The 13,958-nt window shown below is 41.7% G+C and overlaps 1 protein-coding gene across 9 annotated transcripts; it reads left to right on the top strand.

The window, feature by feature from the left end:
• The first annotated feature begins 5,357 nt into the window (after positions 1 to 5,357).
• On the top strand, positions 5,358 to 13,429 carry LOC121856180 (cartilage oligomeric matrix protein-like). 9 transcript variants are annotated; one of them, XM_042351523.1, is made up of 14 exons: positions 5,358 to 5,504; positions 5,691 to 5,758; positions 6,108 to 6,156; positions 6,480 to 6,545; positions 6,654 to 7,486; positions 7,861 to 8,070; positions 8,352 to 8,511; positions 8,983 to 9,160; positions 9,634 to 9,915; positions 10,718 to 10,839; positions 11,470 to 11,557; positions 11,682 to 11,865; positions 12,320 to 12,557; positions 12,889 to 13,429. In XM_042351523.1, exons 1-14 carry the CDS (start codon positions 5,450 to 5,452, stop codon positions 12,963 to 12,965), a joined length of 2,610 nt encoding a protein of 869 aa, XP_042207457.1. In that variant the 5' UTR covers positions 5,358 to 5,449; the 3' UTR covers positions 12,966 to 13,429. The 9 variants fall into 9 exon arrangements, with proteins under 9 accessions (XP_042207457.1, XP_042207455.1, XP_042207458.1 ...); XM_042351521.1 differs by having other exon boundaries at positions 6,618 to 7,486; XM_042351524.1 differs by having other exon boundaries at positions 6,480 to 6,601; positions 6,971 to 7,486.
• The last annotated feature ends 529 nt before the right edge of the window (positions 13,430 to 13,958 follow it).

The raw sequence follows: 13,958 nt of genomic DNA, 5'->3' as shown, positions 1-13,958 counted from the left end.
TTTTAATAAGATATTTAATATTTTAACATACGATTTAAAAACAAGTTGGGATGGATGCTCAACTCCCGCGTCACACCTTTCTCCTCACTACCTATGTGCTAACACCTAGGTCATCAGGCTTCTCTCACCCGCCTTTGATCCCTCGTCCCGCCCCGGCCCGCCCCGTCCCGCCCAGGCCCGCACTCTCATGAACCAATTTATCATTTTACATCACCAGGTCAATTGATCGTTTTCATGGGAAGGTCAAAGGTCAAAGGCGTCTTCTTAAATTATTCCCAGATGATATTAACAAAGAAAACTTTTCTATGTATTGTCTAGATAAGTTAATGCCTCCCTCGTATCAAGATAGCAATAGGATCTTGACTAAGTTTTCTTGTCGTGAATTAAAGTGATTAACGTGGGTAACCTGCTCCGAGAGAGACACCCGGCCGACAAAACAGGACACTCATTAGCGAGTCGTCAGCTAATGATCTGGTCACTCTTTGTAAGGTGAGACATGTATTCTTGATACAACTTGCACTTGGCCCCAGAGATCAGTTCACAAAGCGCTATCATTAACTCAGTATATTTTAGGTAATATTCTTGATTCACAACAATTTTATGATTATACTGGACTATTAATTTTGATCAGTGATGCCCACTAGCGTAGCTAGGGGGGGGGGGCGGTCCGCCCCGGGCGGCACTTTTGGGGGGGCGGCACTTTTGGGTCTGCTCATCACCCATATCTGCAGCTACTGGAGACGTTAATCCATCCCTTTGTATCGGCGGCAAGTTAATCCTTGTCGTGTCTGACCTAACACCTGACCCACATCATCACGGCCACGTCATGAGCTACGTACACCCTTGCTATGCTCCCCCCCCACACACACAACCTGTAACCTGTTGAGGATTAAGGAAACAACTTCAAACAAGTACGCCAGTGAGCTCATGTGGTGTGGGTCAGGTGTTAGGTCAGACACGACGAGGATTAACTTGCCGCCGATACAAAGGGAAGAATTAACGTCTCCAGTAGCTGCAAAACCATGCAGTCTCGGGTCATATCAGTTCATGTACAGCCGACCAATCCACCAGTTACAAGCAATTCACTTCAGTTCTGCACAAGTCTCCATCGTGACAAGACGAGGGGAGGCTAGACGACTTTTAAGTTCTCTTGTGTTTTCGATCCAGTTATTTACTTCGTTGGAAGACATAATACTATAAGGTAAGAAATATTAAAGTATTGGTTAAAAAATATTGATGTGACTTTTGCTGCGGTACTGAGATTAAATATTAAGATTTTGTTTCACAGCATTGCGATTTTATACTAAGACACTATCCTCACTGGGGTACAGACAAAAGCCCCCCCGACAAAAGCCACCCAGACAAAAGCCCCCCAGACGAAAGCCACCCAGACAAAAGCCCCCTACTTTGATCGGGGTGGCTTTTGTCTGACAACAGTAAGGCAAACTATTTAATATATATATATATATATATATATATATATATATATATATATATATATATATATATATATAAAAGAGTGAGTCACTGTGCAATATGTATTTTTTGTAGGGTCACGGGGGGGGGGGCGGCAAACTCAAGGGCCGCCCCGGGCGGCACACACTCTAGCTACGCCACTGAGATTTACAATACTCCTCCTTCCCTCCAGGCGGTGTAGGAGACTTGTTGTCTGCAGGGTTGCATAGCACATGTGAGGCAGAACGGGCGGTGCATGCCTCATGTGAGACAAAGTAAAGTCGCACATTACTGGGTTTTAATACAATGCCATGTCACCCAGTGTTTGGTGGAGGATTAGTGGGTCTCAACTCTTCACTCTAAAATTAAAATATAATTAGAGTAAAAGATAAACTTGAGTTGACAAAACACCAGTCATCCTGCTGGTAACGAGTGAGAGGTCATACACCTGTGTTCACTAATTAGGGAGGCAGTATATTTCTCTCACTCTTGTGGTGCCAGAAAACACCACAAGAACAGCATCAGGTACATTCAGGAGCCGGTGCATGCCCAGTACTTGCCAACAGTGCGTAGCAGAGTCGTGACCGATCGGCCAAGCGGCTAACGAGCTGATCAGTGGTGAAGAGGATAAAACCAAAACCAAGAGTTAAATATTACAGTATGTATAAATAATCAACATTTATACCACGTGCAGGACACAGCTATATATGGTGCTAGGAGGCAACCATCTTAATCAAAGGGCTGATTGGTGAACACATCCTGTCTGTAACAAGCCTTTTACCACATCCAGCAGATACTACTACTAAGAATATCCTTCTAACAGCTGCGAGTGGTAATCAACTCCTTACAAACACTCAAGATAATATTAATTAAGAGAAAGAACTTGTAGTAGCGACTTCCTTTCCTTAACCCAACCTAACCCAACCCTCGTGAAAAGAGGATGGCCGGCCCTAGGGCCACCAAGGCGTGAATTTGTTTAAGGTGTAGAAGCTGTCGCCAACACAACAACCACCCCCTGAGTTAACGAGCTGCACGACCCAGTGTCAAGGAATAGTCCGAGAAGACCGGACAAATCGCCAACTGCACTGGCTACCCATTACCCCGGAACACGATCCGCAAATCGATTAACATCCAGGTCCCCAATTACTGCTGGGTAGACAGAGGCGAGCATGCTGACCATTACACCACAAGTCACCACACCAACCATGTAGAGGGATCCCTTACCTTACCCATCATAGACAGTTACCTAGAAAAAAATATCTTGGATTCCCCCCAATTTTTTTATATTCGTTCACAAACAATCATTCAGAAATTTATTCTTTTGGGTTAATTATAGAAATTATATATATTGTTTTTAACAGTGAAACAAATTACAGTCCCCCATAGTATTGTTAAGGTTAAAATCAAGTTAGAAAGAGTATGGTTAAAGCTGCCATTATGTAAGGAAGAGTATGGTTAAAGCTGCCATTATGGAAGGAAGAGTATGGTTAAAGGTGCCATTATGTAAGGAAGAGTATGGTTAAAGCTGCCATTATGTAAGGAAGAGTATGGTTAAAGGTGCCATTACAGAAGGAAGAGTATGGTTAAAGCTGCCATTATGTAAGGAAGAGTATGGTTAAAGCTGCCATTATGGAAGGAAGAGTATGGTTAAAGGTGCCATTATGGAAGGAAGAGTATGGTTAAAGGTGCCATTATGTAAGGAAGAGTATGGTTAAAGCTGCCATTATGTAAGGAAGAGTATGGTTAAAGGTGCCATTATGGAAGGAAGAGTATGGTTAAAGCTGCCATTATGTAAGGAAGAGTATGGTTAAAGCTGCCATTATGTAAGGAAGAGTATGGTTAAAGGTGCCATTATGGAAGGAAGAGTATGGTTAAAGGTGCCATTATGGAAGGAAGAGTATGGTTAAAGCTGCCATTATGTAAGGAAGAGTATGGTTAAAGGTGCCATTATGGAAGGAAGAGTATGGTTAAAGCTGCCATTATGTAAGGAAGAGTATGGTTAAAGCTGCCATTATGTAAGGAAGAGTATGGTTAAAGGTGCCATTATGGAAGGAAGAGTATGGTTAAAGCTGCCATTATGTAAGGAAGAGTATGGTTAAAGCTGTCATTATGTAAGGAAGAGTATGGTTAAAGGTGCCATTATGGAAGGAAGAGTATGGTTAAAGGTGCCATTATGGAAGGAAGAGTATGGTTAAAGGTGCCATTATGTAAGGAAGAGTATGGTTAAAGGTGCCATTATTTAAGGAAGAGTATGGTTAAAGGTGCCATTATTTAAGGAAGAGTATGGTTGAAGGTGCCATTATGGAAGGAAGAGTATGGTTAAAGGTGCCATTATGTAAGGAAGAGTATGGTTAAAGGTGCCATTATTTAGGAAGAGTATGGTAAAGGTGCCATTATTTAAGGAAGAGTATGGTTAAAGGTGCCATTATGTAAGGAAGAGTATGGTTAAAGGTGCCATTATGTAAGGAAGAGTATGGTTAAAGGGTGTGCCATTATAAGGAAGAGTATGGTTAAAGGTGCCATTATTTGGAAAGAGTATGGTTAAAGGTGCCATTATGTAAGGAAGAGTAGTTAAAAGTGCCATTATTTAAGGAAGAGTATGTTAAAGGTGCCATTATGTAAGGAAAGAGTATGGTTAAAGCTGCCATTATGTAAGGAAGAGTATGGTTAAGGTGCGTATGGAAGGAAGAGTATTGTTAAAGGTGCCATTATGTAAGGAAGAGTATAGTTAAAGGTGCCATTATGGAAGGAAGAGTATGGTTAAAGCTGCCATTATGGAAGGAAGAGTATGGTTAAAGGTGCCATTATGTAAGGAAGAGTATGGTTAAAGGTGCCATTATTTAAGGAAGAGTATGGTTGAAGGTGCCATTATTGAAGGAAGAGTATGGTTAAAGCTGCCATTATGTAAGGAAGAGTATGGTTAAAGGTGCCATTATGTAAGGAAGAGTATGGTTAAAGGTGCCATTATGGAAGGAAGAGTATGGTTAAAGGTGCCATTATTTAAGGAAGAGTATGGTTAAAGGTGCCATTATGTAAGGAAGAGTATGGTTAAAGGTGCCATTATGGAAGGAAGAGTACGGTTAAAGGTGCCATTGTGGAAGGAAGAGTATGGTTAAAGCTGCCATTATGTAAGGAAGAGTATGGTTAAAGGTGCCATTATGTAAGGAAGAGTATGGTTAAAGGTGCCATTATGTAAGGAAGAGTATGGTTAAAGGTGCCATTATTTAAGGAAGAGTATGGTTAAAGGTGCCATCATGGAAGGAAGAGTATGGTTAAAGGTGCTATTATGTAAGGAAGAGTATGGTTAAAGGTGCCATTATGGAAGGAAGAGTATGGTTAAAGCTGCCATTATGTAAGGAAGAACATGGTTAAAGGTGCCATTATGGAAGGAAGAGTATGGTTAAAGCTGCCATTATGTAAGGAAGAACATGGTTAAAGGTGCCATTATGGAAGGAAGAGTATGGTTAAAGCTGCCATTATGTAAGGAAGAGTATGGTTAAAGGTGCCATTATGGAAGGAAGAGTATGGTTAAAGCTGCCATTATGTAAGGAAGAACATGGTTAAAGGTGCCATTATGGAAGGAAGAGTATGGTTAAAGCTGCCATTATGTAAGGAAGAGTATGGTTAAAGCTGCCATTATGGAAGGAAGAGTATGGTTAAAGCTGTCAACAGAGCCGTCCATTAATACCCATGATATTAAGATAGTGTTGTGTATTAACCAACAGCTGATCCATTTGTCACTATACGTAAATATTGAACCCCAAATAAACCTTTAAAGCGAAATAATGTTATGAATAAATACCCTTAGTACACGTATAATCAACGTACGTGAGTTTGTGGTCGTAGAGATACAGTTCACAACAGCATATCACCGGAACCGTATAAAAGGTGACCCCCGCGCCCTCCCATCTCATTCCTGACCCAACACTGGTACTGTGAAGACGTGTCCTCTCCGCTCACACCCCCCGAGGTCGCCTTTGTGTGTCGTTCCACCATGAAGTCTGCCATTGGTGTCCTACTGATGGTGGTAACTTTAGCTGCCTCCTTCAGTGAGTCTTGGGGTTTTCTCTCTGACACACACATAAGTACACACGCATACATACATGACCACTTTAATACAACAGTAGAATCTAGTAATTTTGATGAGATATACAATTAAAAGCTCGTGATTACTGATCTTCGAGAGAGAGAGAGAGACCTTAACATGACAATATAATACACCTTCTCGCCCCCAGGTGAAATTGAGAGAGGACATGGCCAACCAGATTTCTGTGAGGATCTTCAAGATGATATAAATAAATGGGTGAGTAAAATTTACCTCAATGTACTGCATAGGTCTGTTATTGTACCCCCTCCCCCCAAAAAATTAAATATATACATCTACGTATTATCTAGGCCTATTGGACTAAGAAGAGCACAATCACTGTCAGTTTAATCTAAGTCTATCTTTCTGTCAGTCTTAAATCAATGCTTTAAAATAGTGCTGGTGTTCCTTACTTCTCTTAGGTCAGTTTAGTGGTTCCTGGGTCAGTTTATTGTAGACGTGCTTATATGATGCAGGTGTATGTATGAATAAAGTATGTGTGTGTGTGTGTGTGTGTGTGTGTCATTCTTAGTATTCCCACCATAAATTTTTATTTTTTTCCTTACAGCAGAAGAACATCAAATGTCTTCTTGAAGCAATGGACACATGCACCCAAGGTAGATATTCCAACATTTTCCAACATTGACTGAGGCTATATTATAGTTGAGGGCCTCGAGGCGTGTCTGAGTAATAAGGTGAAGACTGCCACTTGTCATAGTCACCAGTAACTCATTTGGTTTCTCTAGTTTAAAGGATCAAAAGGGGTGGTGCGTCCCTGCTGTTTCACTGTTAATATTTTGATTATGTTCAGGAGACTCATACAATTCAGAAAAACAGTGTGGTAGAGTTTTGGGGTGAGTGTATCTGGCCCATTGACTTAAACCCAATATAACATTTGTATCAGGACAAGAACCTCATTTCTCTTCTGTTTTTGTTCCAGAATTTCCATTTAGCACACTTGGTCCAATTCATCCAGGAATTCCAGAAGTTCCATTTGAACCATTTGGTCCAGGAATTCCAGAAGTTCCATTTGAACCAGTTCATCCAGGAATTCCAGAAGTTCCATTTGAACCATTTGGTCCAGGAATTCCAGAAGTTCCATTTGAACCATTTGGTCCAGGAATTCCAGAAGTTCCATTTGAACCAGTTCATCCAGGAATTCCAGAAGTTCCATTTGAACCAATTCATCCAGGAATTCCAGAAGTTCCATTTGAACCATTTGGTCCAGGAATTCCAGAAGTTCCATTTGAACCATTTGGTCCAGGAATTCCAGAAGTTCCATTTGAACCAGTTCATCCAGGAATTCCAGAAGTTCCATTTGAACCATTTGGTCCAGGAATTCCAGAAGTTCCATTTGAACCATTTGGTCCAGGAATTCCAGAAGTTCCATTTGAACCATTTGGTCCAGGAATTCCAGAATTTCCATTTGAACCATTTGGTCCAGGAATTCCAGAAGTTCCATTTGAACCATTTGGTCCAGGAATTCCAGAAGTTCCATTTGAACCAGTTCATCCAGGAATTCCAGAAGTTCCATTTGAACCATTTGGTCCAGGAATTCCAGAAGTTCCATTTGAACCATTTGGTCCAGGAATTCCAGAAGTTCCATTTGAACCAGTTCATCCAGGAATTCCAGAAGTTCCATTTGAACCATTTGGTCCAGGAATTCCAGAAGTTCCATTTGAACCATTTGGTCCAGTTATTCCAGAAGGTTCATGTGTCCCATGTGGTCTAGAAATTCCAGAAGTTCCATTTGAACCATTTGGTCCAGGAATTCCATTTGGTCCAGGAATTCCAGAAGTCCCATTTGTTCCAGTACGGTCGTGTGAGAGCAAGCCGTGTTTCCCTGGAGTTAAGTGCACCCAGACTCCCACTCGGCCTTTCTTCATCTGTGGCGGGTGTCCCTCTGGCTTCCATGGAGACGGTGTACACTGTACCTCCAAGGGCAAGGTAATGTTACAGCTATGAGATTATGGTAGTGTACCTGTACCATCTTTGTCGACCAGGTATTGTACTGTACCATCTGTGAGGGCCAGGTGTGTGTGTGTGTGTGTTCGTCAAACTTTCAAATATAAATGTTGTACTTCATCACAGTTTAACATAAAAAAAAAATATTAGAATTACTGGGAGCTCAACCCATTTTCCTGCCCCAATGTATAACATCACCTAAAACCAATGAGAACCAGACCAGGGTTAAGTTTATTGCTCAGGTTGAACAAAGTTTCTGTATGACAAGAACTGAACCACTCATTATTATACTGTGCATTTGTTTTTAATCTATCTTAAATAAATCTAGAAATTACAATGTGACTATTACATCTCAGTGTGGTGTGGGGACTGCAGGCGATGGGATACAGTGCTCAAAAGACAGTGATTTGGATGGTTACCCTGACAAAGAGTTGACCTGCAGGGAACCTAAGTGCCGTCAAGACAACTGCCCCAGCACGCCCAACTCTGGCCAGGAGGACGCCGATCATGACGGTATTGGTGACTTGTGTGATGATGACCCGGATGGTGATGGCGTCAGGAAAAATGTGAGCATACTAATCCTCTTAGGACCAAAGTTATAACTCTTTGAAGACGAGGGGGTTTATGTTTTAACCCTTCACGGACAATGACTTAAGCTTGTGATTCTAAATAAATTACTAACCAACATCTTTAAACAGTTAAAACAAAAACAAAACTAACAACTTCATCATTTATCCACACAAGACATCAAACACATTCACATACTTAGGGTGAGTTAGTACACTACACTCTGTAATACTTGTACTCCTGATCAACCTGCCAAGCATTCAGAAGGGTTATTCAACAGGACAACTGCCCCCTGGTGACCAACTCGCTCCAGCTGGACCAAGATAAAGACGGCCATGGTGACGTGTGTGACAACTGCCCCGGGAAGAAGAACCCGAAACAGGTGGACCAAGACGGTGATGGCAAGGGGGACGCGTGTGACGATGATGCGGATGGTGATGGTGAGTTGGTCTTCAGGGGGGAAAGGGTTAGGTGGGGGGAGGTGGAGTGAGGGAGTTAGACGAGGTGGAGGTAAGGGTGGGGTTGAGATCATGGGGTAAAGGAGGGAAAGGAGTAGGTGGGAAGACGGGAGTGGGGTTGAAGGAGGAACAATGGGTGGCGTGAGGTGGGTGAGGGAGGGAAAGAGAGCGAGGATTAGGGAGGGGGAGTGGGGGGGGGGTTAAGGGGTGTGTAGAGGCCAATGGGATCAATGAACCTTATATTCAACTGTGTAGTTATAGTATGGAACCCCTATCTTTAAACCCCTTTAAGTACTGTATAGATCATGTTACTTTTCCTTATCCTACTCTTAAGATTGTGCCTTCAGGTCAGCTCCACTCCATGAAACCTGGGAATTATTGTATTTTATCGATACAAACCAACCAGATGATGACAACACTGTAGCATGACACATTTTACTCTGTTAATTTCAGGTTTCATTAACTATGAGGATAACTGCCCGACGGTGTCCAACATTGACCAGAGAGACACCGATATGGATAGCTTGGGCGATCTGTGCGACAACTGCCCGGAAATGTTCAACCCGCTCCAGGCAGACACGGATAATGACCTGGTGGGAGATGCATGCGACACTGACCAAGATGTGGATAAGTAAGTCTGTACTCCTCGTGTCCTCTCTTCTCGCCCTCAGCACCAAGATCCTTTAAGCCAGTCTCCTGTCTTCTTCACCTCGGTATTATCTTTCTATATCAAATGAATTCACTTTGGGGGTCTGTCATCGTCTCTCCTGCTGCCTCCCGTAGAAGGTTCTTTCTACCGCAGTGTTCACCCTCGCCGTGATATTTTCACCATTATGACCACACACAAAATCTCTTCACGAATTAAACTCCTAAAATTAAAAACACACTTCCCGTAAATATTTAATTTCAGTAGATTACGTATAAGAACTTATCTTTATCAATATTTTACTTTTTCTTACCAGTTACAAGAGTGTTGGTAAATATCCCTTCTCTCTTCCCTTATAACATGATCAGTAAGTGTCTAACAGGAGCAACAAGTTAGTAGTAGACCTGAACCAACACACTCTGAAGGTCACCCATATGATGTGTGGTGTGTGCCCCCAGGGATGGTATACAGGACAATATAGACAACTGCCCCAACGAGGCCAACAGCAACCAGTTGGACACAGACAAGGACGGTCTCGGAAACGCGTGTGATGATGATGTGGACGGTGACAACATTCCCAACAACCACGACAACTGTCCACTTGTGTCCAACCCACTGCAGAAGGACAGAGACCATGACGGTGTTGGCGACGTCTGTAATGAAGACGCAGATGGCGACAGCTTCTTTGACCACATTGATAACTGCCCTAAGAATGCCGAGATTCATAGAACAGACTTCAGGTTAGTTAGAGGCGAACAACTTGAAGATTCTTTTAATTGTTTACATCACGACATATTAGTTGTCTATCAGGTTCTTGGTGACAATTTATTACTGTACTTATCAATGTAAAATCAATGTTTCGGTTAGACACAAGAGAAGTTAGAATTTGGCATAATACAACTTTTGGAAACTTGTGTATACAGTACAGTACAGTACAGTACAGTACAGTACGTATGTGTAAGGTAGACGTTTATAGTGTCCTTGGTAACAGAACTACAGCTGTAATTAGAGAGATATTAATGTCTCCTCGACACATCTGAAATATTGTACTATACTGTACAGGTACAGTTGTGGAAATGTGTTGCTACACCCGTGGTAACCCATGTTTTCAAATGGCAGCGTCACAGTAGTAGTACAGTACCTTTATCACTATTTATGAAGGAATGGGTATTGGGTGTATAACGACAGGCAGATTTGTGGAGAGGTTTGTTGTACTTATAAGTCATATAGGTTGGCTGTCTGGAGACCTGGGTTACCACAAAGGGTGTAGGAACACATTTCTGCACTTGTACATGTTTCAGTTTAGACTTGGGGATTAAATAATTCAGGAGTCCATTTTTTAGATATATTATAAATATTTTATTTATGCATATAGGTTCCCAAACAATATAATTCAACTTTAAACCCATAATATAACTCCTTCAGGTCTTGTGATATATTATTGAGTAAAATTCTAATTTCATTCATAATACCATATGAAGAGATTACATTATGTATATATTTATGATGCAGTAGTGCCTTAATGACTGTGATGATCAACAGAACATTTACGACGGTGGCACTGGACCCGACTGGCACCAAACAGCTTGACCCCGAGTGGGTCATCTTGAACGAGGGAGCTGAGATACACCAGTTATTAAACTCTGACCCTGGCCTGGCTGTTGGTAAGAGAGAGATAGTGTGTGTGACAACCTGTGGTATATTGGTCAGCAAGCTCACCTCATAAGCGAGTTATCCTGTGAAGCTGTGGGCAAGTTTCTTAATGCCATTTGCCTCTGTCTACCCAGCAGTAATTAGGAGTTAGGTATTAATTGATTGATAGATTGTGTTCCAGGGTAATACTTAGCCAAGGGGTTATTCCTTACCACTGGGTCATACAACATCGTTAACTTGGGGTCTGGTTGTTGTATTTGCAATAGTTTCTACACCTTAAACAGATTCATGTCATTGCATCCCAAGGACCAGCCAACCTCAAACCTTGGGGGCAGCCAACATTATTATTATATATATGTTTGGATGCTTGAAACAGGTCTCATATCTTTAAATGAAAATAATAATGAACTTAGTAAATTTTACAGTGCTTCAGGGCCACCATAATACTGTACCTGTCTTACAGTGCTTCAGGGCAGTTCAGAGACCCAAGATATTAACAATTTCTATGGTGAATGTCCAACTTCCTCTCTCCATCATGTCAGTTTAGGAGAATTGAAGGGTCGATACAGAGGTACCCGGTATGGACATTATGTAAACTGCTACAGATCAAACTCAAATACTCTCTCTCTCATCTCTGGTAGGGATGGCCAATTTCGGAGCAGTGAACTATGAAGGGACCTTCTTTGTTGACAGCGATAAAGATGATGACTATGTGGGCTTTATCTTTGGGTGAGTGTTGTTCAGGCCTTATTTAGTCATCCTATGTACTGTCCTGCGATGATGAATATTCAAAGTTTAATCTTGGATGTACAGTATATTCAGCTTTTAATAACCCTTAGGGCTGTTTCTACAGATATCAAAGTAACAAACAATTCTACGTGGTCATGTGGAAGAAAGGACGACAGGAGTATTTTGCAAAGAAACCATTTTTAGCCATAGGTGAGCCGGGCATCCAACTGAAGCTGGTACAATCAACCACTGGCCCAGGAATGTGGCTCAGGAATGCTCTCTGGCACACCGGTACCACCAACAACCAGGTGAGGAGGTCTGGTGGTGACTGTGTGAAGGAGACCCGAGCCTAAAAATTAGTAATATACTAACTTTGAACCCCTGAAACCTAACACATACAAGCAAATCATGTTGCAGCCCTCTAACATGTGAGGTGCTGTGTACCAGAACTACCCTATGTTTCAAATGTTTAATGGTCCTCAGTATGAATAATCTGAAGGTTCTTTGATCTGAAGGTTAGTTTAAATTTGGTTAAGCATTGAACCAGTGAACTTTTAAACTAATGAACTGTCTGAATATTAAGTTATAAATAAAGTGAGTGCTTCACTTTTGGCTAACGGAGCCTCATCAAAATTCTCTCGACTAGAAATCATGATAACCAATAGTTGACGAGTTATTTCCCTATGTTGAACTTGCAGGTCATGCACAGTAATAATGGTGTTACAATTAGTTGGAGGAGTAATAATGGGGTTGAACTGGCAGGCGAAGCTACTGTGGAAGGACCCTAACAATGCTGGATGGAAGGCGAAGACTGCCTATCGCTGGCGTCTGTGGCACCGTCCCAACATTGGCCTGATCCGCCTGCGTATCTACAGAGGCCAAACACTACAATCTGACTCTGGCAACATCTATGATAACCACCTGGCTGGTGGACGACTCGGGGTTTACTGCTTCTCCCAGGAAAGTATTACCTGGTCAGACCTCAAGTATAGCTGTGATGGTGAGTTAAGGCAGTGGGCACCACAACATGTGTGTGTGTGTCAGAGTTTTGAAAATATCATAGTGGGTTGGTGTTTGTGTGTTTATCAACAGAGAAGTTTCAGTTCTTGGACATATATGGCACTGAACAGTATATGATACGCATCATTGTATGACATATAATTGAATTATCTACAAGAAATAATAGCCATTTCAGTTTTCTTGGAAACAATCTTGAGATTAGAATTATTTTGAATTGAGATTTCCTAAAACTTGAATTAGTACTGCAAGGCAACAAGTAGCTTCATGTGGACAATAATCACAAAACTCAATTCTGTCCTCTTGTCCACCAGAGAACCTCCCTAAGGATATCTACAATGACCTGCCTTTGGACCTGAAACCCAAAGGTACAGCGCCCAGGGCAGAGTAAAGCATCTGTTGCTTCCAGCACGCCGACAATATAATGTAGGTGAAGTGAAACCTAGCGTGCTTGAAACACCACACAAGGAGGCAACTGCAGAAACACCAACAACACACATGATGGATCAAGTGTGCCTGTGGAGTGTGGCAGGAAGACACTGAGGCGACACATGTGTCAAACTCAGCCGTGGAACATCTCACACCTTGTTTTATATGCAGTACTTTTATATTGTTTAAGATACTGCATTGAATGTATGCCTTGTGGGAAAATTTATAAGATGTTAAAATGTAATCAAACTGAAAATATATAGTACATTATCATGAATATGACAAGTACTGTACACAATTTATCCAATCACTCATGACCAAAAACAATAATTACATAATTTTTTTAGCTCCATGTAAAGGTTTTCTCATGGAATTCATGTACTTATTACAGTAAAGACAGTTTAATAAAAGCAAAATATAAAACCATTACTAATACACTGTATTGGGGTTTTCCCAACTGGGGATCAGACATCCTTGTGCCATACAAAAATTGCCTGGTCTAACTGTGAGGGCACAAGGGCCGAGTGGACATACTTCCCTGGTGACCCAATGGCCACAGTCGGCTACTGAGTGGGGCACCCTCAGCCGACCCACTTGCAGAATGGGTACCTAACTAGATAGCTTGGGAATTGAAAGTCTCAGTGTTCTGTTTTAGCACTGCCCCTCACATATCATCAGGACTATGGGGTCCACTTTCACTTAGTAATGAATAATATTATGTAATATTTTTGTTTCCAATATGGTAGATCAAAGTGCTTGTGTCAGTGCTCTGACCATTGTGTAGTACCTGTAGAAAGTCGCTCTCCACTAGTAGCTTGAAACCCACACATCTGGGTTAGCTGGTCTTAAGTTCATACTCGGTGCTATCACAACACTACTGGTAACTCTAAATACAAGGGGGAGGAGCCATGTCGTCGGTTCTGTGAGTGTTCATTACAGTAGTCCAATTCATCGC

This window comes from Homarus americanus, unplaced genomic scaffold (assembly GCF_018991925.1).
Source record: "Homarus americanus isolate GMGI-L3 unplaced genomic scaffold, GMGI_Hamer_2.0 scaffold48016, whole genome shotgun sequence".
Classification (NCBI taxonomy): Eukaryota; Metazoa; Arthropoda; class Malacostraca; order Decapoda; family Nephropidae; genus Homarus; species Homarus americanus.
Note: the sequence above shows the minus strand (reverse complement) of the source record. Positions and strands in the feature narration are given on the sequence as shown.